At 51.9% G+C, this 27,599-nt stretch overlaps 1 protein-coding gene across 1 annotated transcript in view; it reads left to right on the top strand.

Moving 5' to 3' along the window:
* LOC105482094 (myosin IF) overlaps positions 1–27,599 on the top strand; it is a 59,967-nt gene that overhangs the window by 21,680 nt on the left and 10,688 nt on the right. The window contains exons 2-19 of the mRNA XM_071088017.1: positions 1,055–1,192; positions 2,376–2,465; positions 2,572–2,666; positions 3,731–3,818; positions 3,941–4,030; positions 4,998–5,129; positions 5,289–5,423; positions 6,467–6,599; positions 6,801–6,997; positions 8,909–8,989; positions 9,104–9,190; positions 11,516–11,602; positions 12,812–12,979; positions 14,504–14,589; positions 17,695–17,776; positions 21,181–21,287; positions 21,639–21,737; positions 21,841–21,985. Coding sequence (XP_070944118.1) covers positions 1,055–1,192; positions 2,376–2,465; positions 2,572–2,666; positions 3,731–3,818; positions 3,941–4,030; positions 4,998–5,129; positions 5,289–5,423; positions 6,467–6,599; positions 6,801–6,997; positions 8,909–8,989; positions 9,104–9,190; positions 11,516–11,602; positions 12,812–12,979; positions 14,504–14,589; positions 17,695–17,776; positions 21,181–21,287; positions 21,639–21,737; positions 21,841–21,985 — 2,040 coding nt within the window. The remainder of the gene's footprint in view (positions 1–1,054; positions 1,193–2,375; positions 2,466–2,571; positions 2,667–3,730; positions 3,819–3,940; positions 4,031–4,997; positions 5,130–5,288; positions 5,424–6,466; positions 6,600–6,800; positions 6,998–8,908; positions 8,990–9,103; positions 9,191–11,515; positions 11,603–12,811; positions 12,980–14,503; positions 14,590–17,694; positions 17,777–21,180; positions 21,288–21,638; positions 21,738–21,840; positions 21,986–27,599) is intronic.

Genomic DNA, 27,599 nt, shown 5'->3' with positions numbered 1-27,599 from the left:
GGAATCAGACAGTATATAGCCTTTTCAGATTGCCTTTTTTTTTTTTTTTTGAGACAGAGTTTAGCTCTTGTTGCCCAGGCTAGAGTGAAATGGCGTGATCTCGGTTCACTACAACCTCCGTCTCCCAGGTTCAAGCGATTCTCCTGCCTCAGCCTCCCGGGTAGCTGGTATTACAGGCATGCACCACCACACCTGGCTAATTTTGTATTTTTAGTAGAGACGGGGTTTCACCATGTTAGCCAGGGTGGTCTCAAACTCCTGACCTCGGATTCACCCGGCTTGGCCTCCCAAAGTGCTGAGATTACAGACGTGAGCCACCACGTCCGGCCTTTTCTTTTAATAGAGACAGGGCCTTGCTATGTTGCCCAGGCTGGTCTCGAACTACTGGCCTCAAGTGATCCTCCTGCCTCAACCTCCCAAAGTGCTGGGATTATAGGCAAGAGCCATTGCACCTGGCGAAAAAAAATTAATTAAAAAAAAAAAGAGAGAGAGAGAGAGAGAAAGAAAGAGGCCGGGTGCGGTGGCTCACGCCTGTAATCCCAGCACTTTGGGAGCCCGAGGTGGGTGGATCACTTGAGGTCAGGAGTTCCAGACCAGCCTGGCCAACATAGTGAAACCCCGTCTCTATCAAAAATATTAAAAATTAGCTGGGTGTGGTGGTGGGCACCTGTAATCCCAGCTACTCGGGAGGCTGAGGCAGGACAATCGCTTGAACCCGAGAGGTGGAGATTGCAATGAGCCGAGATTGCGCCACTGCACTCCAGCCTGAACGACAGAGTAAGACTCTGTCTCAAAATAAATAAATAAATAAAAATTAAAAATAAAAAAAATAAAGAGGGCTGAGGGCTGGATCTGAGGCGGTGCAACTTCTGTCTGGGGCAGGGGACCTGGCTTGGTTCCTGCCAGCCTCTCCTGGAGATGGGGAAGGAGGAATGGAGGTGGAGCTGGGGAGGTGGAGCTGAGGAGGTGGGACAGAACCCAGTTGATGGCATCGGTGAGCCAGGTGCCGCATCCCCGTGCAAGGGCTCACCCCGAACCCCTTCTCACCCCCTAGGGCAGCAAGGAGCGCTTCCACTGGCAGAGCCACAACGTGAAGCAGAGCGGCGTGGACGACATGGTGCTCCTTCCCCAGATCACCGAAGACGCCATTGCCGCCAACCTGCGGAAGCGCTTCATGGACGACTACATCTTCGTACCCTGGGCCAAGGATGGAGGCGGGCAGGCAGGGAAGGAATGAATGGCTGGGCCATGGACGGAGAGGAGGGTGATGGAGCAGAGGGAGGGATGGGCCGGGAGAGCACCAGGCGGTGAGACAGAGGACAGAGTGACAGCAGGGCTCTGGTTGGGGGCAGCTGTGGCTGCCACTGCTCCCTCTGTCCTGGAGAAGCTCAGCCCCAGTGTGTTCCGTTTCCCCCATTCCACATCCAACCCTGTTTTTTTTCTTTTCTTTCTTTTTTTTTTTTTTTTTTTGAGACGGAGTCTCACGCTGTTGCCCAGGCTGGAGTGCAGTGGCGCGATCTCGGCTCACTGCAAGCTCCGCCTCCCGGGTTCTCGCCATTCTCCTGCCTCAGCCTCCTGAGTAGCTGGGACTACAGGCGCCCGCCACCGCGCCCAGCTAATTTTTTGTATTTTTAGTAGAGACGGGGTTTCACTGTGGTCTCGATCTCCTGACCTTGTGATCCGCCCGCCTCGGCCTCCCAAAGTGCTGGGATTACAGGCTTGAGCCACCGCGCCCGGCCTTTTTTTTTTTTTTTTTTTTTTGAGATGGAGTCTTGCTCTGTCGCCCAGGCTGGAGTGCAGTGGCACAATCTCGGCTCACTGCAACCTCTGCCTCCCTGATTCAAACGATTCTCCTGCCTCAGCCTCCCAAGTAGCTGGATTACAGGCATGAGCCACCATGCCTGGCTAATTTTTTTGTTTTTGTGTTTTGTTTTTGAGACTGAGTGGCTCTTGTTGCCCAGGCTAGCATGCAATGGCACGATCTCAGCTCACTGCAACCTCTGCCTCCCAGGTTCAAGTGATTCTCCTCTCTCAGCCTCCCAAGTAGCCGGGATCACAGGCACGCATCACCATGCTCGGCTAATTTTTTGTATTTTTAGTGGAGACAAGGTTTCACCACGTTGGCCAAGTTCGTCTTGAACTCCTGACCTCAAGTGATCTGCCTGCCTCGGCCTCCCTAAGTGCTGGGATTACAGGCATGAGCCACCGCACCCGGCCAGCCCTGTTTTTTCCAAGAGACTCGAGGTGCATCCAACATCTCCATCTCTTCCACCTCCAAGCAATGCAGTTCTGGGAAGCCCTGGGTGGGGACAGGATGAGGGGACAGGGAGGACAAAACCTACCAGTACACTGCACGACCCTTAACCATCCCTCAGACCTACATCGGCTCTGTGCTTATCTCCGTAAACCCCTTCAAGCAGATGCCCTACTTCACCGACCGTGAGATCGACCTCTACCAGGGCGCGGTGAGGCTGGGGCTGGGTGGGAGGCAGAGGCTGGCGCTGGGTGGGAGGCACAGCCCCGAGACCTCTAGCCCCCAGCCCTGGGCTGAGACCTGACCTCCCCCACCAGGCCCAGTACGAGAATCCCCCGCACATCTACGCCCTCACGGACAACATGTACCGGAACATGCTTATCGACTGTGAGAACCAATGTGTCATCATTAGGTATGGACGGGGTTGGGGCGCCACAGACCCTGCTGCCCAGGCCCCCACTGAAACATCATCACTGCCCCCAGGGAGGTTTGCCTGAAACTCCCAATCTGAACACAGCCCTGCTGTCCCTCTCTGCCCTCACCCTGTTTTATTTTCCTTGTCACCATCTGACTCACAATGTATTTTATTGATTCATTCTGCTATTGTCTGTCTGTCCCCTCTAAATGTCACCTCAGGCCAGGTGTGGTGGCTTATGCTTGTAATCCCGGCACTTTGGGAGGCCAAGGCAAGAGGATCTCTTGAGGCCAGGAGTTCAAGACCAGCCTGGGCAACATGGCAACACCCTGTCTCTATAAAAATAAAATAATTAGCCGCGCACTGTGGTGCATGCCTGTAGTCCACAGCTACTCAGGAGGCTGAGGAGGGAGGATTGCTTGAGCCCAGGAGTTCCAGGCAGGAACAGGGGGCTATGATCACACCACTGCACTCCAGCCTGGGCAACAGAATGAGACCCCATCTCAGTCAATCCATCTATACCAGCTCTATGAGAGCAGAGAGAGAGAGAGAGAGAGAGAGAGAGAGAGAGAGAGTGAGTGTGTGTGTGTGTGTGTGTGTGTGTGTGTGTGTGTGTCAGAGTCTCAGTCTGTCACCTAGGCCGGAGTGCATGGTGCAACCTCAGCTCACTGCAACGTCCGCCTCCCAGGTTCAAGCAATTCTCCTACCTCAGCCTCCTGAGTGGCTGGCTGGGATTACAGGCGCCTACCACCATGTCCGGCTAATTTTTGTATTTTAACAGAGTCTGGGTTTCACCATGTTGGCCAGGCTGGTCTCAAACTTTTGACCTCAAGTGATTCTCCCTCCTCAGGCCCCCAAAGTGCTGGGGTTATAGGATTATATGAGCCACCATGCCCGGCTGAAAGCAGAGATTTTATCTGTCTTGTTCATTATGGCATCCCCAGTACCCAGAATACTGGCAGGCACACAGTAGGTGCTTAATGAATAAATAGTCAGGCACTAAAAAGGGCTCTTCCCCCCAACCCCATCCACTGATCATTTATTCCTCCATTCATCCCCAGTGGAGAGAGTGGAGCTGGGAAGACAGTGGCAGCTAAATACATCATGGGCTACATCTCCAAGGTGTCTGGCGGAGGCGACAAGGTCCAGGTGAGACGAGAAAAACAGAAGGATGAGCTGGGTCGCCCTCACCTGCATGGTAGTGCAGCCCCACTCATCTGCACTCCTGCCCCCGTCTGACTTCTTCCCACCCGACCTGCCTCTGCCCCCAGCATGTCAAAGATATCATCCTGCAGTCCAACCCGCTGCTCGAGGCTTTCGGCAACGCCAAGACTGTGCGCAACAATAATTCCAGCCGCTTTGTGAGTCTCTGCAGCTCTGCTTGGAGAAGCTGCTCCATCCGTGCTGACCTTTCTACACACACAACCACACATACACACATCTGCATTGCCAGGACAAGAGCCCATTGGAAACCCAGCAGGAAATACCTGCTCCTGAATGGGAGACTCACTTCCTGCTCATGGTCCATTTCAAAAGGGAGTCCCCCATTGGCAGAAGTGTGGAGGCCATGACACCCCTGTGTAACATTCTTAAATGCTCCCTGGCTGCAGCCATGCTACATTGTTCCCATTCACATTTCAGGTCCAATTTAGTCCCTCATTTATTCCTTCTTTCGACAATAGTTCTGGGACTCGTTCTTTGTGTGGGTGCTGTGCTGGGCCCAGTGGAAGACAGGATAGGTAAACAGATCTGAATTCAGGGTCTGATTCTGTCATTGTGAGCTGTGTAGCCTGGGGGAAAAAAATCGATGTAACTTCCTGAGTTTCCTTTGTTTGCTCATCCATAAAATGGGGATGATGTTAATATCCATCTCATAGACTTTAGTATTACACCTGCACATGCACATGGTTTACTAAATTCCATACCCTTGGACTGGGTACGGGGGGGCTCACGCCTGAAATCCCCGCACTTTGGGAGGCTGGGACAGGTGGATCACTTGAGGTCTGGAGTTCAAGACCAGCCTGGCCAACATGATGAAACCCCGTCTCTACCAAAACTACAAAAATTAGCTGGGCGTGGTGGCGGGCACCTGTAGTCCCAGCTACTCAGGAGGCTGAGGCAGGAGAATCACTTGAACCCAGGAAGTGGATGTTGCAGTGAGCCGAGATAGCGCCACTGCACCCCAGCCTGGGCAACAGAGTGAGACTCTGTCCAAAAAAAAAAAAAGGAAGAAGGGAAGAGAGGCAAGGCTCATAAGACCCATCCCTAATCCTTCCCCAACCTGCACCCCAGGATGCTGGGGTGCTGACATGGTTCTCTCAAATTCAGGGCAAGTACTTTGAGATCCAGTTCAGCCGAGGTGGGGAGCCGGATGGGGGCAAGATCTCCAACTTCTTGCTGGAGAAGTCCCGCGTGGTCATGCAGAATGAAAATGAGAGGAACTTCCACATCTACTACCAGGTGCAGGGAAGAGGCTGGGGGAGAGTGAGCCCCACCTGGAGCCCAGCAGGGTGGACAACGGAAAAGTACATGCTTGGGAGGGCATGGCAGGGCAGATGGGGGGATCACAGGGGCTAAGCCAGGCAAGCACCAGATGCATGAACATTGTACACACTCCAGCTGCTGGAAGGGGCCTCCCAGGAGCAAAGGCAGAACCTGGGCCTCATGACACCAGACTACTATTACTACCTCAACCAATCGGACACCTACCAGGTGGACGGCACCGACGACAGAAGTGACTTTGGTGAGACTCTGGTGAGCACCGGCCTCCACCCCAGTCCCCAGCCAGGCAGACCTCAGCCCCAGAAACTCCCCTGAGTTACAAATTAGGAAAACGAAGCCCAGCCCAGGCACAGTGGCTCACGCCTGTAATCCCAGCACTTTGGGAGGCCGAGGCAGGCAGATGACTTAAAGTCAGGAGTTTGAGACCGGCCTGGCCAACGTGGTTAAACCCCGTCTCTACTTAAAATACAAAAATTAGCCGGGCATGATGGTGCGTGACTGTAATCCCAGCTACTGGGGAGGCAGAGGCAGGAGAATTGCTGGAAACCAGGAGGCAGAAGTTGCAGTGAGCCAACATCACAACACTGCACTCCAGCCTGAGCAACAGAGTGAGACTCCATCTCAAAAACCAAAAAAAGACCAGGCGCGGTGGCTCATGCCTGTAATCCCAGCACTTTGGGAGGCCGAGGCAGGTGGATTACCTGAGGTCAGGAGTTCGAGACCAGCCTGGCCAACATAGTGAAACCCCGTCTCTACTAAGAATACAAAAATTAGCCAGGCGTGATGGCATGTGCCTGTAGTCCCAGCTACTCAGGCGGCTGAGGCAGAAGAATCGCTTAAACCCAGGAGGTGGAGGTTGCAGTGAGCCAAGATAGCGCCACTGCACTCCTACCTGGGTGAAAGAGTGAGACTCTTTAAAAAATAAAATAGGAAACCAAAGCCTAGGCCAGACATGGTGCTCACACCTGTAATCCCAGGTATTCGGGAGGCTGAGGCAGGAAAATTGCTTGAATCCGGGATGAGGAGGTTGTAGTGAGCCAAGATCACGCCACTGCACTCCAGCCTGGGCAACAGAGGGAGACTCTGTCTCAAAAATAAAAAATATAATAAAAAACAAAGACCAGAGAGGTGCAGGCACTTGCCCAAGGTCACGCAGCAAGTGATTGAAAGGGGCAGGACGGGGACCCAAGGGTGCTCACTCCCTGAGTCCGTGCTGTGGCCCCTCAAGCCTGCCCCTGGAGGCAGGTTGGAGGCCGGGATTCGCGGCACAGTTTCTGCTCCCGTTGCACCCACAGAGCGCCATGCAGGTCATTGGGATCCCGCCCAGCATCCAGCAGCTGGTCCTGCAGCTGGTGGCGGGGATCTTGCACCTAGGGAACATCAGTTTCTGTGAAGACGGGAATTACGCCCGAGTGGAGAGTGTGGACCGTGAGTGTGGGTGTCAGGGAGGGCAGGATGGAGGCCTGTGGGTGTGTGAACTGCGTCCTCCCAGCTCTGCCCCCAGGAAGCTGAGAGCCCACGGGGACAACGTCGGTGTCACTGGCAAGATGGGGATAATAGGAGGCCCATGCAGGAGGCACAAGAGCCCAACCAACTGTCCCGTTTTTGCCCTGACCTTTGCCCCGGTAGTCCTGGCCTTTCCCGCCTACCTGCTGGGCATTGACAGTGGGCGACTGCAGGAGAAGCTGACCAGCCGCAAGATGGACAGCCGCTGGGGCGGGCGCAGTGAGTCCATCGATGTGACCCTCAACGTGGAGCAGGCAGCCTACACCCGCGACGCCCTGGCCAAGGGGCTCTATGCCCGCCTCTTCGACTTCCTCGTGGAGGCGAGTGGAGCTGGGGCTGGAGGGCAGAGTGGGCGCTCTGGGGTCACAAACATTTATGGAGGCCAAGTGCAGTGGCTCACGCCTGCGATCCCAATGCTTTGGGTGGCCGAGGTGGGAGCATCGTTTGAGGCCAGAAGTTCAAGACTAGCCTGGGTGGCTGGGCTCGGTGGCTCACGCCTGTAATCCCAGCACTTTGGGAGGCTGAGGTGGGCGGATCTCCTGAGGTCGGGAGTTCGAGACCAGCCTGACCAACATGGAGAAACCCCGTCTCTACTAAAAATACAAAATTAGCCGGGCGTGGTGGCACATGCCTGTAATCCCAGCTACTCCGGAGGCTGAGGCAGGAGAATTGCTTGAACCCGGGAGGTAGAGGTTGCCGTGAGCCGAGACCGTGCCATTGCACTCCAGCCTAGGCAACAAGAGCAAAACTCTGTCTAAAAAAAAAAAAAAGAGAGAGAGAGAAAAAAAGACTAGCCTGGGCAACATAGCAAGACCCCATCTCTACAGAAATTTCCAGTTAGTTGGGTGTGGTGGTGTGCACTTGTGGTTCCATCTACTCAGGAGGCTGAAGTTGGGGGATCGTTTGAACCCAGAAGGTCAGGGCTGCAGTGAGCTATGATTGCACTGTTGCACTCCAGGCTAGGTGACAGAGCAAGACTCTGTCTCTAAAAAAAAAACACCTTGGCCAGATGTAGTGGCTCATGCCTGTAATCCCAGCACTTTGGGAGGCTGAGGCAGGTGGATCACTTGAGGTCTGGAGTTCAAGACCAGCCTGGCCAACATGGTGAAACCCCGTCTCTACTAAAAATTACCCAGGAGTCGTGGCACATGCCTTACATGCCTTTAATCCCAGCTACTTGGGAGGCTGAGGCAGGAGAATCACTTGAACCCGGGAGGTGGAAGTTGCAGTGAGCTGAGATCATGCCATTGCACTCCAGCCTGGGCAACGGAGCGAGACTCTGTCTCAAAATAAATAAATAAATAAAATAAAATAAAATAAAATAAAATAAAATAAAATAAAATAAAATAAAAACTTTTTAAATGTATGGAGTCAGCCTGGGCAACAGGGCGAAACCCTTTCTCTACAAAAATACAAAAATTAGCCGGGCACGGTGGCTGGTGCCTGTAATGCCGGCTATTCAGGAGGCTGAGGTGGAAGAATCCCTGACCCCGGGAAGTTGAGGCTGTAGTGAGCCATGATCAAGCCACTGCACTCCAGTCTGGGCAACAGACTGAGACATTATCTCAAAATAAAAAATAAAAATAAATAAAGTATAAAATGTATGGCCAGGCACAGTGGTTCATGCCTGTAATCCCAGCACTTTGGGAGGTCAAGGTGGGCAGATCACCCGAGGTCAAGAGTTTGAGATCAGCCCTGGCCAACATGGCAAAACCCCGTCTCTACTAAAAATATGAGAATTAGCCAGGTATGGTGACACATGCCTGTAATCCCAGCTACTTGGGAGGCTGAGGCAGAAGAATCTCTTGAATCCTGGAGGCGGAGGTTGCAGTGAGGCGAGATTGCGCCACTGGCTTTCCAGCCTGGGCAACAGAGTGAGACTCCACCTCAAAAAAAAAAAAAGAAAAGAAAAAGCCCCATAAAGTAGTTGCTATTATCAACCCGTTTTAAAGATAAGAAAATAGAGGTGCAGAGAGGTTCAGGGGCAGAGTGAGCTCCGGAGCCACAGACCCTGATGCACTGACACTTGGGTTTCTCCTCTGAGTGACTGACTGGGGAGTGGGGAGACCATACACAGAGCCAGGAAGGGCAGAGCTAAAGAGGGCTGGAGGGAAATTGGCATGAGGGGACATCACCCATGAAGCTGGCTAGGCGTGTGTCTAAGGAGTGGTGGGCGGGGGCTTCAGATCTGACCGATGCCCACTGACCTCCTGTCTCCACCCACACCGCAGGCCATCAACCGTGCTATGCAAAAACCCCAGGAAGAGTACAGCATCGGTGTGCTGGACATTTATGGCTTCGAGATCTTCCAGGTAAGGCCCCCTGCCTCCAGCCCACATCCTGTCCTCCCTGGGGCAGCTCGGGGTGGCCACAAGAACTTCTAGCACCAGGACATTGAGGGAAGGACCCTTTTCCTCCTTCTGCAGAAAAATGGCTTCGAGCAGTTTTGCATCAACTTCGTCAACGAGAAGCTGCAGCAAATCTTTATCGAACTCACCCTGAAGGCCGAGCAGGTGGGCAGCCAAGCGGCCAGGGATGGAGGATCGTGGGGTGGGGGTGGGGTGGAAGGACCATGAGGATCCCTTAGCAACTAGGGGACACCTCAGCCCTCCCCACCACATTCTCACCTCTCTGTGCCAACCTGCCCAGGCTCCATAGTGACACTTCCTTCTACCTCTAAAGCTTTGGGAAGGACCGTGCCTCTTAGTTCATTCATTCAGCAATTATTTATTGAGCACCTGTTGTGTGCCAGGTACTGTTTAGGGTGCTTGGAGACACAGCCATGAACAATAAGGCAATAGTCCCTGCTGTCTGCATTTAGCCCCTCCCCCAGAAGCAGAGCCTGAGGCAAGGATTCAGGGACAAATGGTTTTTCTGGGAGGCAATCCCAGGAAGCTCCAAGAGGAGACAGAGGAAGAGAGTCAGGGATTTTTTTTTTTTTTTTTTTTTTTTTTTTTTTTTTTGAGACAGAGTCTCGTTCTGTCGCCCAGGCTGGAGTGCAGTGGCATGATCTCAGCTCACTGCAACCTCTGCCTCCAGGGTGCAAGTGATTCTCCTGCCTCAGCCTCCCAAGCTGGGACTACAGGCACCCGCCACCATGCCCAGCTAATTTTTGTATTTTTAGTAGAGACAGGGTTTCACCATATTGGCCAGGCTGGTCTCAAACTCCTGATCTCATGATCCACCCACCTCAGCCTCCCAAAGTGCTGGGATTACAGGTATCAGCCACCATGCCCGGCCTTTTTTTTTTTTTTTTTTGAGACAGGATCTCGCTCTGTTGTCCAGGCTGGAGTGCAGTGGTGTGATCACAGGTCACTGCAGTCTACACCTCCTGGGCTCAAACAATCCTCCCATTTCAGCCTCTCAAGTAGCTGGGACCACAGGCACACACCATCATGCCTGGCTAATATTTTAAAACTTCTTTGTAGAGTCAATGTTTCACTTTGTTGCCCAGATTGGTCTTGATCTCCTGGCCTCAAGCAATCCTCCTGCCTTGGCCTGCCAAAGTGCTGGGACTACAGGCATGAGTTAACATGCCCAGCTCTGAGACAGGGATTTTTTTAAAAGAGAGAGAGAGGCCGGGCGCAGTGGCTCACGCCTGTAATCCCAGCACTTTGGGAGGCTGGGGCAGGTGGATCACCTGAGGTCAGGAGTTTGAGAACAGCCTGGCCAACATGGTGAAACCCCGTCTCTGCTAAAAATATAAGACTTAGCCGGGCGTGGTGGCGGGGACCTGTAATCCCAGCTACTCAGGAGGCTGAGGCAGAAGAATCACTTGAACCCAGGAGGCAGAGGTTGCAGTGAGCTGAGACTGCGCCACTGCACTCCAGCCTAGGCAACAGAATGAGACCCTGTCTCAAAATAAATAAATAAATAAATAAATATAAATAAAAATAAAAATAAAAAAAAGAAAAGAAAAGAAAAAAAAGAGAGACAGACCGAGCCAGACACAATCACTCACACCTATAGTCCCAGCTATCTAGGAGGCTGAGGTAAGAGGATCGCTTGAGCCTGGGGGTTCAAAGCCAGCCTGGACAACATAGTGAGACCCCATCTCTACAAAAAACATAAAAATTAGCCAGGTGTGGTGGTGTGCTCCCGAGATCCCAGCTACTCAGAAGGCTAAGATGAGAGGATCACTTGAGCCCTGGAGGTCAAAGTTGCAGTGAGCTAGAATCGCATCACTGAGCTCTAGCCTGGGTAACAGCAAAACCTGGTCTCAAAAAAAAAAAAAAAAGCAAGCTGCGTGCAGTGGCTCATGCCTGTATGCCTGTAATCCCGGCACTTTGGGAGGCCGAGGTGGGAGACCAGCCTGACCAACATGGAAAAACCCCATCTCTACTAAAAATACAAAATTAGCCAGGCGTGGCAGCACAAGCCGATAATCCCAGCTTCTCAGAAGGCTGAGGCAGGAGAATCCCTTCAGGCAGAGGCAGAGGTTGCGATGAGGCAAGATCGTGCCATTGCACTCCAGCCTGGGCAACAAGAGCGAAACTCCATCTCAAAAAAAAAGAGTCCAAATAGGACATTAATGAGCAAGTTATGCTGTGGACAACCAGTGTGCAACTGCACTGGGACTCGAGGAGGCTTCATGGAGCACACAGAGAAGCGAGGGAGCTGGGGTATTTATCTACCCGCTCCTGTTGATTATAGGTCAAGGACTCCCAGAACCAAATATAATTCCCTGGCACTTCCAGCCTTGCTCACACAGGAGTGATGGGCTTTGTTACCAGAGACAGTCCTAAGTGATAAGATGGAGAAGAGGAGAGGACATGGGGAGAAGGGTGGCCACACATTTCTCACTGCCCCCCCCCGCCCACCCTCTTTTCCATCCCCAGGAGGAGTACGTACAGGAAGGCATCCGCTGGACTCCAATCCAGTACTTCAACAACAAGGTCGTCTGTGACCTCATCGAAAACAAGCTGGTGAGGGCTGGGTCAACTTTCGCGGGGGCATCTCACTGGGCCCCTAAGCTGAGTCTGGAAGATGGGGGGAGGGACAAGGACGTTATGGCATCCTCAGGCCCTTCTCCACGTTACACTCAGGCCTTCCAGCAGACAGAACACAACCAAAATGTCCCTTCCGCCCCTCATCCATTCATTCCGCCTACTTGTCCACCTGTCGCTTAATCATTCAATAAACACTGCCCCGGAAACCCCAGCTCAGAGTCAGAGTCAAATTTGCAGATTCCATGCCGGGCACGGTGGCTCACACCTGTAATCCCAGCACTTTGGGAGGCCGAGGCGGGCGGATCACCTAAGGTCGGGAGTTGGAGACCAGCCTGACCAACATGGTGAAAACCCGTCTCTACTAAAAATACAAAAAATTATCCAGGCATGGTGGTGGGCGCCTGTAATCCCAGCTACCCAGGAGGCTGAGGTGGATCACTTGAGCCCAGGAAGTCGAGGGTGCAGTGAGCTATGATTGCGCCACCACACTCCAGTCTGAGGAACAGAACAAGACCCTGTCTCAAAAAAATTAAATTTAAAAAGTATTTAGGCCGGGCGCAGTGGCTCATGCCTGTAATCCCAGCACTTTGGGAGGCCAAGGCAGGTGGATCACCTGAGGCCAGGAGATCGAAACTAGCCTGGCCAAAATGGTGAAACGCCATCTCTACTAAAAAATACAAAAGTTAGCCTGGCATGGTGGCAGCACGCCTGTAATCCCAGCTACTCCGGAGGCTGAAGCAGGAGAATCACGAACCTGGGAGATGGAGGCTGCAGTGAGCTGAGATCATACCACTGCACTCCAGCCTGGGCAACAGAACAAGACTCCGTCTCTAAATAAATAAATAAGTAAATAAATAAACAAACAAACAAATAAATAAGGCAGGTCCCCCTACCAAGGGATTCTAGTCTGAGACCTGAATCTCTTGAGGGGCCCCCAGCCACTTCTGCACCCCAGCGAGCTTCCACAGCAGCCCCACACACCCCTGCCCCCCTATCCCTTCCATCCCCGACCCCTGCAATGCCTTTTGTGCTTGTATTTGGAAGCCCCTGGTGCCCTCCCCGCCTCCAAAGCTCTAGCTCCCTCTACTCCTCCACCCCCGCCCTCCCCTAATCTCCACACTGATGAGCCATGGGGAGGCAAGGCAGACCAAACTGAACTGCTGCTGGCTCCCCCTCGCCCCACAGAGCCCCCCAGGCATCATGAGCGTCTTGGACGACGTGTGTGCCACCATGCACGCCACGGGCGGGGGAGCAGACCAGACACTGCTGCAGAAGTTGCAGGCGGCCGTGGGCACCCACGAGCATTTCAACAGCTGGAGCGCCGGCTTCGTCATCCACCACTACGCTGGCAAGGTGTGCCCCTGGCCCCTACCCCACCCTGTGCCACCTCGCAGAACCCCAGGGCTCCGGGCTGTAGCCCCCACCCTCCAGCACGCAGGCTGGAGCGAGCCTGCTAGGACCCTCATCCAGAGCTGTAGAATTCCACCGTCCCCCTGCCTCAATCCACCCCCTACTAACCAGAACTACAGACCCTTCCAGCTGACCCCCCAGGAACTCTCTAAGCCCCAAACTTGCCTGGACCCCACCAGCACCACGACCACCACTACCACCGTGTTCCCTGGGCCAGGGCTGCAGAAACCCAATGGCCTCTGATCCAGGCAACAGCTTCCCTTACACATCAACTCCCTAACAGAGGGAACAGAAATCCCCCCCGATTAACACCAGCTTGAGTACCAGACCGCCTGTGCTCCCAGATAAGCCCCAATGTAAATCATAACCCCCTGACTAGGATACAGCCCCCCACTTCCTGATCCCAATTTGGAGAGGAAATCCCCAAAGCCCCCAGGTCCCTTCTGTGAGCCACCAGCCTTCAAAATGTGCTGACGCCCTCCTACAGACCCCTATCCCAGGCTACAGAAATCCACTGGCCTCCAGCCATGCCTGCAGCCCTGCTCCCCAGCGGACAGGACTGTAGACTCTCGGGCAGTGATCTGAGGATCTCACAACATGAGAGCAGAAGTTCCTAGGATTGCCCCTAAAATGGGCTGGAGAGGCTGGGAGTGGCAGCTCACACCTGTAATCCCAGCACTTTGCGAGGCCAAGACGGGTGAATCACCTGAGGTCAGGAGTTCAAGACCAGCCTGGCCAATATGGTGAAACCCCATCTCTACTAAAAATACAAAAATCAGCTGGGCGTGGTGGTGGGTGCCTGTAATCCCAGCTACTTGGGAGGCTGAGGCAGGGGAATCACTTGAACCCAGGAGGCTGAGGTTGTAGTGAACCAAGATTGTGCCACAGCACGCCAGCCTGGTTACAAAAGCCCTGCTCGGAACTACAGAGAGCCCCAACCAACCTTTGGTAGCAGCTCCAACCCCCAATCCTGGCTGAAGTCCCCTTGCAGGGATCCCTGAGGTAGGGCTGTTATCCTGACACAGGCCCCCCACACTGGCCCCTGACTGACCAGGTCACAGATACCTAATCTAACCTCTGACTCCCAGGGGCCCCCCACCCAGGCTGCAACCCCTCACCTACCAATCTGAGCTATAACTTTCACTGCCACGTGGCCTCTGATGCAAACTGCAGCTCTCTCCCGGCTCATTTAGGTTGTAACCCCCACCTCCCCTTACCTCTGACCTGGGATACAGCTACGATCCTCTAACCTCAACTTGAATATCAGCCCTCCAGGGAGCCCCCCCCATCCCCTATTCTGAACTGTAGATACCCCCCAACCAGCGCTGTAGACACTCCTCGATCCCCTCACCCCACAGCAGGCCCCAGGAAACCCCTGACCACCTGGGCTGTAAGCACTCTGCGCCCACCCTCCCAGCCAGGTCTCTCAGTCCCTCACTGTCCTCAGCGCTGTCCTGTCCCCTCCAGGTCTCCTACGACGTCAGCGGCTTCTGCGAGAGGAACCGAGACGTTCTCTTCTCTGACCTCATAGAGCTGATGCAGACCAGTGAGCAGTGAGTGGTCACAGGCATGGGGACCTCTGGCTACAACCCCCCAAGGGGATGGAGGGAGGACCAGGCACCACCCCATCTTCCCAAGAGCTGCCATCTCGCCACAAACTCAAGGGGAGTGGCTGTGCGGCCAGGATGCTGTTTCTATGGACTAGTTCTGATGTAAAAAGTAATTCCAGAGGCCGGGCGCGGTGGCTCACGCCTATAATCCCAGCCCTCTGGGAGGCCGAGGTGGTCAAATCACGTCAGGCCAAGAGTTTGAGACCAGCCTGGGCAACATGGCGAAACCTTGTCTCCACCAAAATTATAAAAATTACCTAGGTGTGGTGGCGCGCACCTGTAATTCCAGCTACTCAGAAGGCAGAGGCATGAAAATCACTTGAACCCAGGAGGCAGAGGTTATAGTGAGCCAAGATCGTGTCATTGCACTCCAGCCTGGGCAACAGAGGGAGATTCTGTCTCAAAACAAAAAAAAGGCCGGGCGCAGTGGCTCACGCCTGTAATCCCAGCACTTTGGGAGGCCGAGGCGGGCGGATCACAAGGTCAGGAGATTGAGACCATCCTGGTTAACACGGTGAAACCCCGTCTCTACTAAAAATACAAAAAATTAGCCGGGCGAGGTGGCAGGCGCCTGTAGTCCCAGCTCCTTAGGGGGCTGAGGCAGGAGAATGGCGTGAACCTGGGAGGCGGAGCTTGCAGTGAGCCAAGATTGCGCCACTGCACTCTAGCCTGCAGCCTGGACAACAGCTGCATCTCAAAAAACAAAAACAAAAAACCCACGAAGGGCCGGGCGCGGTGGCTCAAGCCTGTAATCCCAGCACTTTGGGAGGCTGAGACGGGCGGATCACGAGGTCAGGAGATCGAGACCATCCTGGCTAACACGGTGAAACCCCGTCTCTACTAAAAATACAAAAAACTAGCCGGGTGAGGTGGCAGGCGCCTGTAGTCCCAGCTACTCCGGAGGCTGAGGCAGGAGAATGGCGTAAACCCGGGAGGCGGAGCTTGCAGTGAGCTGAGATCTGGCCACTGCACTCCAGCCCGGGCTACAGAGCAAGACTCCGTCTCAAAAAAAACAAAACAAAACAAAACAAAACAAAACAAAACAAAACAAAAAACCCACGAAGAATGTAGTATCAGGCGTAAAGTAATATGACAGGGATCCTTCAAGTTTTGACATGTGGTTCCCAGACCAGCAACCTGGGCATCCTTGGGCCTTGTTTCCAATGTGGAATTTCCTTAGGCAGAAGGATCACTTGAGGTCCCAAGTTCAAGACCAGCCTGGGCAACATAGCAAGACCCCTGTCTCTACAAAAAAAAAAATCGTTTTTTTACTTGTGTACTCTGCCAGTAAAAAATAATAATAATAATAAATTAGCTGGGTGTGGTGGCACATGCCTATAGTCCCAGCTACTCAGGAGGCTGAGATGGAAGGATCACTTGAGCCTAGGAGGTGGAGGCTGCAGTGAGCCGTGACTGTGCCACTGCACTCCAGCCTTGGCAACAGACCTTATCTCTGAGGGAGAAAAAAAGGCAGAATCTCAAACTCCACCCCAGACCTGGAGAATCAGAATCTGCATCTGATTCTGAACTATCAGCATCTGAACAAACAGATTTAGAACTATTTGAATCTAACCTGACCTTTAAACCAGAATGCACCCACATTTCCCAGGAGCGGACTTACCATTAAATCCACCCACATTAAGCAATGTCTAAATCAATGACGTTTAGCAAATTCCCAGAATTGTGCAACCATCACCACAGTCCTTTTTTTTTTTTTTTTTTTTTTTTTTGAGACAGTGTCTCTTGCCCTATCGCCCAGGCTGGAGTACAGTAGCACTATCTCGGCTCACTGCAACCTCCGCCTCCTGGGTTCAAGCGATTCTCCTGCCTCAGCCTCCCGAGTAGCTGGGATTATAGGCGTCCCACCATCACACCCGGCTAATTTTTGTATTTTTAGTAGAGATGGGGTTTTACCATGTTGGTTAGGCTGGTCTCGAACTCCTGACTGCAGGTGATCCTCCTGCCTCAGCCTCCCAAAGTGCTGGGATTACAGGCGTGAGCCACCGTGCCCAGACTTATTAACCATTTTAAAATGTACAATTTATCCATGTTGTTCCCTTTTTGTGGCAAAGAAAAATAAAGGAAATAAATAAATAAAATAAAATAAAATATAAAATAAAATAAAATAAAATGAAATGTACAATTCAGTGGCATTCAATACATTCACACATTGGCTTGAGCCCAGGAGTTCCAGGCTGCAGTGACTATGATGACACCAATGCCCCCCAACCTGGAGGACAAGGCGAAGCCCTGTCTCAAAAAACAAATTAAAAAAACAACCGCAGGCCGGGTGCGGTGGCTCAAGCCTGTAATCCCAGCACTTTGGGAGGCCGAGATGGGCGGATCACGAGGTCAGGAGATCGAGACCATCCTGGCTAACACGGTGAAACCCCGTCTCTACTAAGAAATACAAAAAATAGCCGGGCGAGGTGGCAGCGCCTGTAGTCCCAGCTACTCGGGAGGCTGAGGCCGGAGAATGGCGTGAACCCGGGAGGCGGAGCTTGCAGTGAGCTGAGATCCGGCCACTGCACTCCAGCCTGGGCTACAGAGCGAGACTCCGTCTCAAAAAAAAAAAAAAAAAAGAAAGAAAGAAAAAACAACCGCCAGGCGTGGTGGCTCACACTTATAATCCCAGCACTTTGGGAGGCCGAGGCGGGTGGGTCACGAGGTCAGGAAATCAAGACCATCCTGGCGAACACGGTGAAACCCCGTCTCTACTAAAAATACAAAAAATTAGCCGGGCGAGGTGGCGGCGCCTGTAGTCCCAGCTACTCGGGAGGCTGAGGCAGGAGAATGGTGTGAACTCGGGAGGCGGAGCTTGCAGTGAGCTGAGATCGCGCCACTGCACTCCAGCCTGGGCGACAGAGCAAGACTCCGTCTCAAAAAAAACAGAAAAAACCAACCTTCTGCATCTCACCCATTACAACTCCCCTCTACATTGAGAGAACCATATTTTGCATTGTGGCATTGAGGCTGCCCCACCTCTGGAGGAGGGCACCCCAAGGTCCAGCCATACCTCCAACTCCTCCTCTCCCCTCTCCTACCCAGGGCCTTCCTCCGGATGCTCTTCCCCGAGAAGCTGGATGGAGACAAGAAGGGGCGCCCCAGCACTGCCGGCTCCAAGATCAAGGTGGGCCTGGGGTGTACAACGGGGAGCGGGCCGGCGGAGGACTGAGTTCTACCCTGCCTGGGGTCCAGACCCTGTTTCTCTCATTCCAATGTCTGTCTCTCCACCAATCCTGGGGCTTCTGCCTCTGTCTGTGACGTCATCTATTCAGCAGGGTCTTCCTCCAGGTCTGGGTTTAGGGGGCTTGAACCAGCTTCTTGGAGGTCTCCATCAACTCCTTCACTGCAGAAGTGGACCATTATCCTAATACATTTTTGTTTGGTCTTTAGTCATTTACCATTTTTTAAATTTGTGGTAAAATATACATGACATAAAATTTACCATCTTAATAATATCCAATAATTTATTTATTTATTTATTTTTGGAGACAGAGTCTTGCTCTGTTGCCCAGGCTGGAGTGCAGTGGCACGATCTGGGCCCCCTGCAACCTCCACCTCCTGGGTTCAAGCGATTCTTCTGCCTCAGCCTCCCAAGTAGCTGGGATTATAGGCATGTGCCATCACACCCAGCTAATTTGATTTTTTGGTGTTTTGTTTTTTTTTTTTTTGAGATGGAGTTTCACTCTTGTTGCCTAGGCTGGAGTGCAATGGCATGATCTCAGCTCACCACAACCTCTGCCTCCCGGGTTCAAGTGATTCTCCTGCCTCAGCCTCCCGAGTAGCTGGGATTACAGGCATGCACCACCATGCCCAGCTACTTTTGTATTTTTAGTAGAGACGGGGTTTCACCATGTTGGCCAGGCTGTTCTTGAACTCCCGACCTCAGGTGATCCACCTTCCTCGGCCTCTCAAAGTGCTGGGATTACAGGCGTGAGCCACTGTGTCCAGCCTATCTAATATTTTAACCAGTTTTAAGGTCACAGTTAGTGGTATTAAGTGCATGCACATGGTCGTGCAACCATCACCACTACCCATCTCCAGAACTTTCTCATCTTCCCAAACTGAAACTGTGTCCCCATGAAACACTCCCTACCTGTTTTCCAAGTCCCTGGCACCCACCATTCTGTCACTATGAATGTAACAAGTCTAGTCTGGGCAACAAAACAAGACCCCATCTCTACAAAAAATAAATTAAAAATTGGCCAAGCATGGTAGGGCACACCTGTGGTCCCAGCTACTCGGGAGGCTGAGGCAGGAGGATCATTTGAGCCCAGGAGGTCAAGGCTGCAGTGAGCCATGATTGCGCCCCTGCACTCCAGCCTGGGAACAGAGTGAGACCCTGTCTCTTTTTTTTGTTTTTTTTTTTTGAGACGGAGTCTCGCTCTGTTGCCCAGGCTGCAGCACAGTGGCGCGATCTCGGCTCACTGCAAGCTCCGCCTCCCGGGTTCACGCCATTCTCCTGTCTCAGCCTCCCGAGTAGCTTGGACTACAAACACCCGCCACCACGCCCGGCTAATTTTTTTGTATTTTTTAGTAGAGACAGGGTTTCACCATATTAGCCAGGATGGTCTCGATCTCCTGACCTCGTGATTCGCCCACCTTGGACTCCCAAAGTGCTGGGATTACAAGCGTGAGCTACAGCGCCCGGCTGAGACTCTGTCTCTTTAAAAAAAAAAAAAAAAATCAGACTGTGAGTGGTGGCTCACGCCTGTAATCCCAGCACTTTCAGAGGCCGAGTCAGACAGATCACTTGAAGTCAGGAGTTCAAGACCAGCCTGGGCAACATGGTGAAACCCCATCTCTACTAAAAATACAAAAATTAGCCGGTATGTGCCTGTAATCCCAGCTACTCAGGAGACTGAAGCAGGAGAATTGCTTGAACCTAGGAGGTTGCAGTGAGCGAGATCATGCCACTGCACTCCAGCCTGGGTGACAGAGCGAGACTCTGTCTCAAATAAACAAAATAAATAAATAAAATAAAATAAAATAAAATAAAATAAACGCCAGGCACAGTGGCTCAAGCCTGTAATCCCAGGACTTTGGGAGGTTGAGGCAGGTGGATCACCTGATGTCAGGAGTTCAAGACCAGCCTGGCCAACATGGTGAAACCCCGTCTCTACTAAAAATACAAAAAAAAAAAAAAAAAAAAAAAGGAGCTGGGTGTGGTGGCACTTATCTGTAGTCCCATCTACTCGGAAGGCTGAGGTGGGAGAATCACCTGAACCTGGGAGACGGAGGTTGCAGTAAGCCGAGATCACGCTACTGCACTCCAGCCTGGGCAACAGAGCGAGACTTTGTCTCCAAATAAAAATAAAAATAAAACAAAATGCAAAACTCAAGGCAAACCTCTCAGGTATACACACAGTTCCCTAACTCCAAAGTACCTGTCTCAGCCAGGCACAGTGGCTCAGACCTGTAATCCCAGCTACTCTGGAGGCTGAGGCAGTGGATCGCTTAAGCACAGGAGGCTGAGGCTTCAGTGAACTATGACAGCACCTCTATGCTCCAGCATGAGTGACGGAGCAACACTCTGTCTCAAAAAAAATCACCCAGTCCGGCATGGTGGCTCATGCCTGTAATCCCAACACTTTGGAAGCCCGAGGCGGATGGATTACCTGAGGTCAGGAGTTCATGACCAGCCTGACCAACATGGCAAAACCCCATCTCTATTAAAAATTACCCAGGTGTGGTGGCACATGTCTGTAATTCCAGCTCCTTGGGAGGCTGAGGCAGAAGAATCTCTTGGATCCGGGTGGTGGAGGTTGCAGTGAGCTAAGATGGCTCAATTGCACTGCAGCATGGGTGACAGAGGAAAACTCCAACTCAAAAAAAAAAAAAAAAGGCCGGGCGCGGTGGCTCAAGCCTGTAATCCCAGCACTTTGGGAGGCCGAGACGGGTAGATCACGAGGTCAGGCGATCGAGACCATCCTGGCTAACACAGTGAAACCCCGTCTCTACTAAGAAATATAAAAAAACTAGCCGGGCGAGGTGGCGGGCGCCTGTAGTCCCAGCTACTCGGGAGGCTGAGGCCGGAGAATGGCGGGAACCCGGAAGGCAGAGCTTGCAGTGAGCTGAGATCCGGCCACTGCACTCCAGCCTGGGCTACAGAGCGAGACTCCGTCTCAAAAAAAAAAAAAAAAAAAAAAAAAAAAAAAAAAACACCCAATGTACCTATCTCCTCAAAGGACAAAAAGAAATGCTCTTAAGGGCTCTGTTACTCAGTCAACAAACATTTACTGAGCACTTACTATATGCCAAGCTAAGTGGTGAGTGCGGTAGATGTGAGAGCTCCTCGTCTTGGATTCGAGGGTCAGGCAGACACCCCGCATCAGTCCCACTAATGCGGTGCGCACTAGTGGAGGTGCACACAGACCAGGGACATCTGGCCCCTGTGGCTTCTCTATTACCAGCCCTCACCCACCTCCAGTCTCTGTCTCTTGGGACTATATCCAGGGTGGAGAAAAGAGAGGGGTCAGAGGGTCCCATCTCTGTGCTCTCCACCCACCCCTGCCTTCGCTTCTGCCTCAGAAACAAGCCAATGACCTGGTGGCCACGCTGATGAGGTGCACACCCCACTACATCCGCTGCATCAAACCCAACGAGACCAAGAGGCCCCGAGACTGGGAGGAGAACAGGTGACACCCCCCAACCAATCCAAGATTCATCCCCTCCAGGCCCTGTGGTTACCCCTAGAACTGACCTACACACCTCCCTGACCTCCTGTAGGATGACCCAGGGACTAGCACAACCCCTCCCGCCATCCCCCACCTGTGGAACTGACCCCAGAAGGGACCGTCAGGACAAGATCCCTCCCCCCAGTCCCCAGGCTGAGCCCTGAAGCACCCCCAGACCACAGAACTCACCCCCAAACTTCCCTCAGCATGAATCCAGATCCCCCTCAGACTCCCCAACTCCAGCACCTCCCACCCACCCCCAGGACTGGTGACTCCCCACCCCGAGGGGACTCAGCCTACCCTCCCCACCAGGGTCAAGCACCAGGTAGAATACCTGGGCCTGAAGGAGAACATCAGGGTGCGCAGAGCCGGCTTCGCCTACCGCCGCCAGTTTGCCAAGTTCCTGCAGAGGTGAGGAGCCCCCCCACTCCCGCCCTCACCATCGCCCCCATCAGAATGCCCGGCCGGGCCTGTCTGTTACGAGCACTTCCACACCCCAGCCCTCCGCCCCCAGGTATGCCATTCTGACCCCTGAGACGTGGCCGCGGTGGCGTGGGGACGAACGCCAGGGCGTCCAGCATCTGCTTCGGGCGGTCAACATGGAGCCCGACCAGTACCAGATGGGGAGCACTAAGGTCTTTGTCAAGAACCCAGAGTCGGTGAGTGTTTGAGGGACAGGCAGAGAAGGAGGGAGAGCGGAACAGAGAGAAAGGTATAGAGAGGGACTGAGAGAGACAGGGAGAGAGAGTTGGAGGGAGACAGAGATTGAGAGAAAGATTGAGAGATTGAGAAACAGATTGAGAGAGAGAGATTGACAGAGAAATTGAGAGAAAGATTGAGAGAGAAATTGAGAAAGCAATGGGAGATTAACAGACTGAAAGTAAGAGACCAAGCAAGAGATTAAGAAAGACTGCGATCACCAGGCACGGTGGCTCACGCCTGTAATCCCGGCACTTTGGGAGGCCAAGGCAGGCGGATCACGAGGTCAGGAAATCGAGACCATCCTGGCTAACACGGTGAAACTCCGTCTCTACTAAAAAGACAAAAAAATATTTAGCTGGGCGTGGTGGTAGGCACCTGTGGTCCCAGCTACTCGGGAGGCTGAGGCAGGAGAATGGCGTGAACCCAGGAGGTGGAGCTTGCAGTGAGCTGAGATTGCGCCACTGCACTCCAGCCTGGGCGAAAGAGCGAGACTCCGTCTCAAAAAAAAAAAAAAGAAAGACTGCGATTGAGAGATTGAGATAAAGAGACCAAAAGAGACACTCTGGAAGAAACAGACCAAAAAATTTGACATAGAACAGAAAAAAGGCAACAAAAAAAAAAAACTAGCACCAGGTCAGGTGTGGTAGTTCATGCCTATAATATCAGTGCTTTGGGAGGCTGAGGCAGGAGGATGGTTTGAAGTCAGGAGTTCACGATCAGCCTGGGAAACACAGTGAGACCTTGGCTCTACAAAAGACAAAAAGAAAAAGGAAAAAAGAAAAATAACTATCACCAGCAAAGACTATATAAAGTAAAATTTAATTTAGACAAAAATTTCAGTCTATAGATTTAGATTTGGAGAAGACGGACAGGGTAGAAATAAGGAAATTCACAACGGCAGATGTTTAGTGGTAAAATCTTATAAGATCATCAGCAACAAAGACAGACTGAATATTTATAAAAGAAAGAAAATGATCCTGATGAAAATAATTTTACTGGCCAGGCGCAGTGGCTCACACCTGTAATCCCAGCTATTTGGGAGGCTGAGGCGGGTGGATCATTTGAGGTCAGGAGTTCGAGACCAGCCTGGCCAACATGGTGAAACCCCTTCTCTATTAAAATTACAAAAATTAGCCAGGTGTGGTGGTGCACACCTGTAATCCCAGCTACTCAGGAGGCTGAGCAGAAGAATCACTTTAACCCAGGAAGCGGAAGTTGCAGCGAGCCAAGATCATGCCACTGCACTCTAGCCTGGTCAACAGTAGTTTAATTTTAGTAAAATAAGCCAGGCGCGGTGGCTCACACCTGTAATCTCAACACTTTGGGAAGCCAAGGCAGGTGGATCACAAGGTCAGGAGTTCAAGACCAGCCTGATCAACATGGCGAAACCCCGTCTCTACTACAAATACAAAAAATTAGCCGAGTGTGGTGGTGCGCACCTGTAATCCCAGCAACTCAGGAGCCTGAGGCAGGAGAATCACTTGAACCCAGGAGGCACAGGTTGCAGTGAGCCGAGATCACACCACTACACTCTAGTCTGGGCAACAGAGTGAGACTCCTATATCAAAAAAAGTAAACAATTTAGTAAAATGAAAATAGAAGAAAAGGCCAGGTACGGTGGCTCACAACTGTAATCCCAGCACTTTGGGAGGCCAAGGTGGTGGATCACCTGAGGTTAGGAGTTTGAGACCAGCCTGCTCAACATGCGGAAACACCGTCTCTACTAAAAATACAAAATAAGCCGGGCATGGTAACATGCCTGTAATCCCAGCTACCTGGGAGGCTAAGGCAGAATTGCTCAAACCTGGGAGGCAGAGGTTGCAGTGAGCTAACATCACGCCACTGCACTCCAGCCTGGGGGACAAAGTGAGACTCCGAGAAAAAAAAGAAAGAAAAGAAAGGGAAAATAGAAGAAAAATAGCCAACAGTTTAACTGTGCTACATTTAAAAAGTAATCAAGAAATTAAATTAGTTTCATGGAGTTGGAGCCTTTCTCAACCAAAAACGTATTTTATGTTGGGATCTTTTTTTTTTTTTTTTTTTAGACAGTCTCACTCTGCCACCCAGGCTAAAGTGGAATGGTGCGATCTTGGCTCACTGCAACCTCCACCTTCCTGGTTCAAGCAATTCTCCTGCCTCAGCCCCCCAAGTAGCTGGGATTACAGGCGCCTGCCATCATACCCGGCTAATTTTTGTGTTTTTAGTAGAGATGGGTTTTCACCGTGTTGGCCAGGCTGCTCTCCTGACCTCAAGTGATCCACCCACCTCAGCCTACCAAAGTGCTGAGATTATAGGCATGAGCCACTGCGTCCGGCCCCTATTTTTATTTTCTTATGAACATGATTTGGGCCATCCTCAAACATTTTATCTGGCTGTTGGCCTTTGTGGCCCAGCATCCTAAGTATATTACAATAGTTTGCTGGGACGGCTGAAACAAAGTACCACAAACTCCATGGCTTAACACAACAGCAATTTATTCTCTCACAGTTCTGCAGGTCAGAAGTCCAAAATCAAGGTGCTGGGATGGCCATACTCTCTAAAGGCTTTAAAGAAGAATCTGAGGCTGGGCATGCTGGCTCATGCCTGTAATCCCAGCACTTTGGGAGGCCAAGGTGGGCAGATCATGAGGTCAGGAGATTGAGACCATCCTGGCTAACACGATGAAACCCATCTCTACTAAAAAAAATACAAAAAAATTAGCCAGGCGTGGTGGCGGGCGCCTGTAGTCCCAGTTACTCGGGAGGCTGAGGCAGGAGAATGGCGTGAACCCAGGAGACGGAACTTGCAGTGAGCCAAGATCACGCCACTGCACTCCAGTCTGGGCAACAGAGCAAGACTCCATCTCAAAAAAAAAAAAAAAAAAAAAAGAAGGAGAAGGAGGAGGAGGAGGAGGGGGAAGCGGAGGAGGTGGAGAAGGAGACAAGAATCTGAAGCTGGGCACGCTGGCTCACGCCTGTAATCCCAGCACTTCGGGAGGTCAAGGCTGGTGCACTGCTTGAGCCCAGGAGTTCCAGACCAGCCTGGGCAACGTGGCAAAACCCCATCTCTACCAAAATAAATAAATAAATAAAAATACAAGAATTAGCCAGGCATGGTGGCGTGTGCCTTTTAGTCCCAGCTACTTGAGCCGCTGAGGTGGGAGGTTCCCTAGAGGCCGAGAGCCGAGATCACACCACTGCACTCCAGCCTGGGCAACAGAGACCCTGTCTCTAAAAAATGAAAACGACTTTGGTCAGCAGAGCGGGCAGCAAGGCTCTTAGCAGCAATGTGCTATCTATGGACTTGTGAAAGCACTCTGGGTGAAGTGCTAATTTTCCTAAAGCCCAATTGTGTGTGTGTGTGTGTATGTGTGTGTATATATGTGTGTATAGATATAGATATATAGATTTTTTGTTTCTTTCCTGAGACAGGGTCTCACTCTGTCTCTCAGGCTGAAGTGCAGTGGCACCATCACAGCTCCCAGCAGCCTCAACCTCCTGGGCTCAAACAATCCTCCCACCTCAGCCTCCGGAGTAGCTGGGACTACATATGCATGCCACCACCCTTGGCTAATTTTTGTTTATTTTTTGTACACACGGGTTCTTTCTATGTTGCCCAGGCTGGTCTTGAACTCCTGGGCTCAACGACGCTCCCATCTTAGCCTCCAAAAGTGTTGGGATTACAGGCATGAGCCTTCACACCCGGCCTATATTTGCATTATTTCCCATCTTCACTAATTGGCAATATTGTCCCTTTGATCACAGTTTCTCTTTGAATTAGGATGTTTCTCAAGCATCTGCCCTATTCCAGTTAATCGTTCTATTCTCTGACAGGCATGCTACTGTTTTTATTACTATAGATTTACAGCATTTTAATATCCAGTGGGTTCCTCACCTTGCTCACCTGCTATTATTCCAAATGAGTAGACATTCCTCTCAGAGTTTGCACTTTCACTTGCTGTAATGTAACTCATTCTCTAAGTCCCCTCTGGGCCTAGACTCTTTTTTTTTTTTTTTTTTTTTTTTTTTTTCTGGAGACGGAGTCTCGCTCTGTCGCCCAGGCTGGAGTGCAGTGGCCGGATCTCGGCTCACTGCAAGCTCCGTCTCCCGGGTTCACGCCATTCTCCTGCCTCAGCCTTCCCGAGTAGCTGGGACTACAGGCGCCCGCCACCTCGCCCGGCTAGTTTTTTGTATTTTTTAGTAGAGATGGGGTTTCACTGTGTTAGCCAGGATGGTCTCGATCTCCTGACCTCGTGATCCACCCGTCTCGGCCTCCCAAAGTGCAGGGATTACAGGCTTGAGCCACCGCGCCCGGCCTGGGCCTAGACTCTTACAACACAAAACCTTTTCTCTGCTTTCTGCAAAAGCTTCCTTTCTGGGCCTGCCACAGATGGTTGTGCAGGTTGTACACTGCCCAACCACACAGTTGCCAGTCACATCACAGTCCTACAAATCAGATTTTCCTTTTTTTTTTTTTTTTTTTTTTCCAGATGGAGTTTCATTCTTTCCTTTTACTGGGGCGTGGAGGAGCGGGGGACTGAGTCTCGCTCTGTTGCCCAGGCTGGAATGCAGTGGCACAATCTCCGCTCACTGTAACCGCCACCTCCCAGGTTCAAGTGATTCTTCTGCCTCAGCCTCCCAAGTAGCTGGGATGACAGGCATGTGCCAGCACAGCTGGCTCATTTTTACATTACTAGTAGAGATGGGGTTTCACCATGTTGGCCAGGCTGGTCTCAAACTCTTGACCTCAGGTGATCCGCCCACCTCGGCCTCCCAAAGTGCTGGGATTACAGGCGTGAGCCACTGCGCCTGGCCAGATTTTCATATTTACTGTATTTTATTGGTTTTCCAAGATGCACACTGGTTCCTATTTTTACCATCTCTGACACGGGGGTGTACCTCAAAGATGGTGTACACTATCTATAGTAACAGTGTGAGAAACCATGATGTTATACTGTTTCTGGCAAGAGCACACAGGTAGTAAATGGCACAGCTGTGATCTGAAGCTAGTGACTCACTGTTATCATGTAATGCAGAAGTGTGTACCCCACATGGGGAGAGACCCGCGGAGAGGTCCAGTCATTTGGAGGAAGATAAAAAATTTTGCCAGCCTGGGCAACGTGGCAAGACCACATCACTACAAAATTAGCTGGGCATGGTGGCTCACAGCTGTAGTCCCAGCTACTCAGGAGGCAGAGGTGGAAGGATCACTTGAACCCAAGAGGTTGAAGCTGCAGTGAGCTGTGACTGCCCCACTACACTCCAGTCTGGACGACAGAGCGAGACCCTGTCTTTTATTTTCTTTTTTTGAGATGAAGTTTTGCTCTTGTTGCCCAGGCTGGAGTGCAATGGCACGATCTCAGCTCACTGCAACCTCCACCTCCCGGGTTCAAGTGATTCTCCTGCCTCAGCCTCCTGAGTAGCTGGGTTTACAGGCATGCGCCACCATGCCCGGCTAATTTAGTATTTTTAGTAGAGATGGGGTTTCTCCATGTTTATCAGGCTGATCTCAAACTCCTGACCTCAGGTGATCCTCTCACCTCAGCCTCCCAAAGTGCTGGGATTATAGGCGTGAGTCACCAGTTTGTTTTTG

This window comes from Macaca nemestrina, chromosome 20 (assembly GCF_043159975.1).
Source record: "Macaca nemestrina isolate mMacNem1 chromosome 20, mMacNem.hap1, whole genome shotgun sequence".
Taxonomy (NCBI): Eukaryota; Metazoa; Chordata; class Mammalia; order Primates; family Cercopithecidae; genus Macaca; species Macaca nemestrina.
Note: the sequence above shows the minus strand (reverse complement) of the source record. Positions and strands in the feature narration are given on the sequence as shown.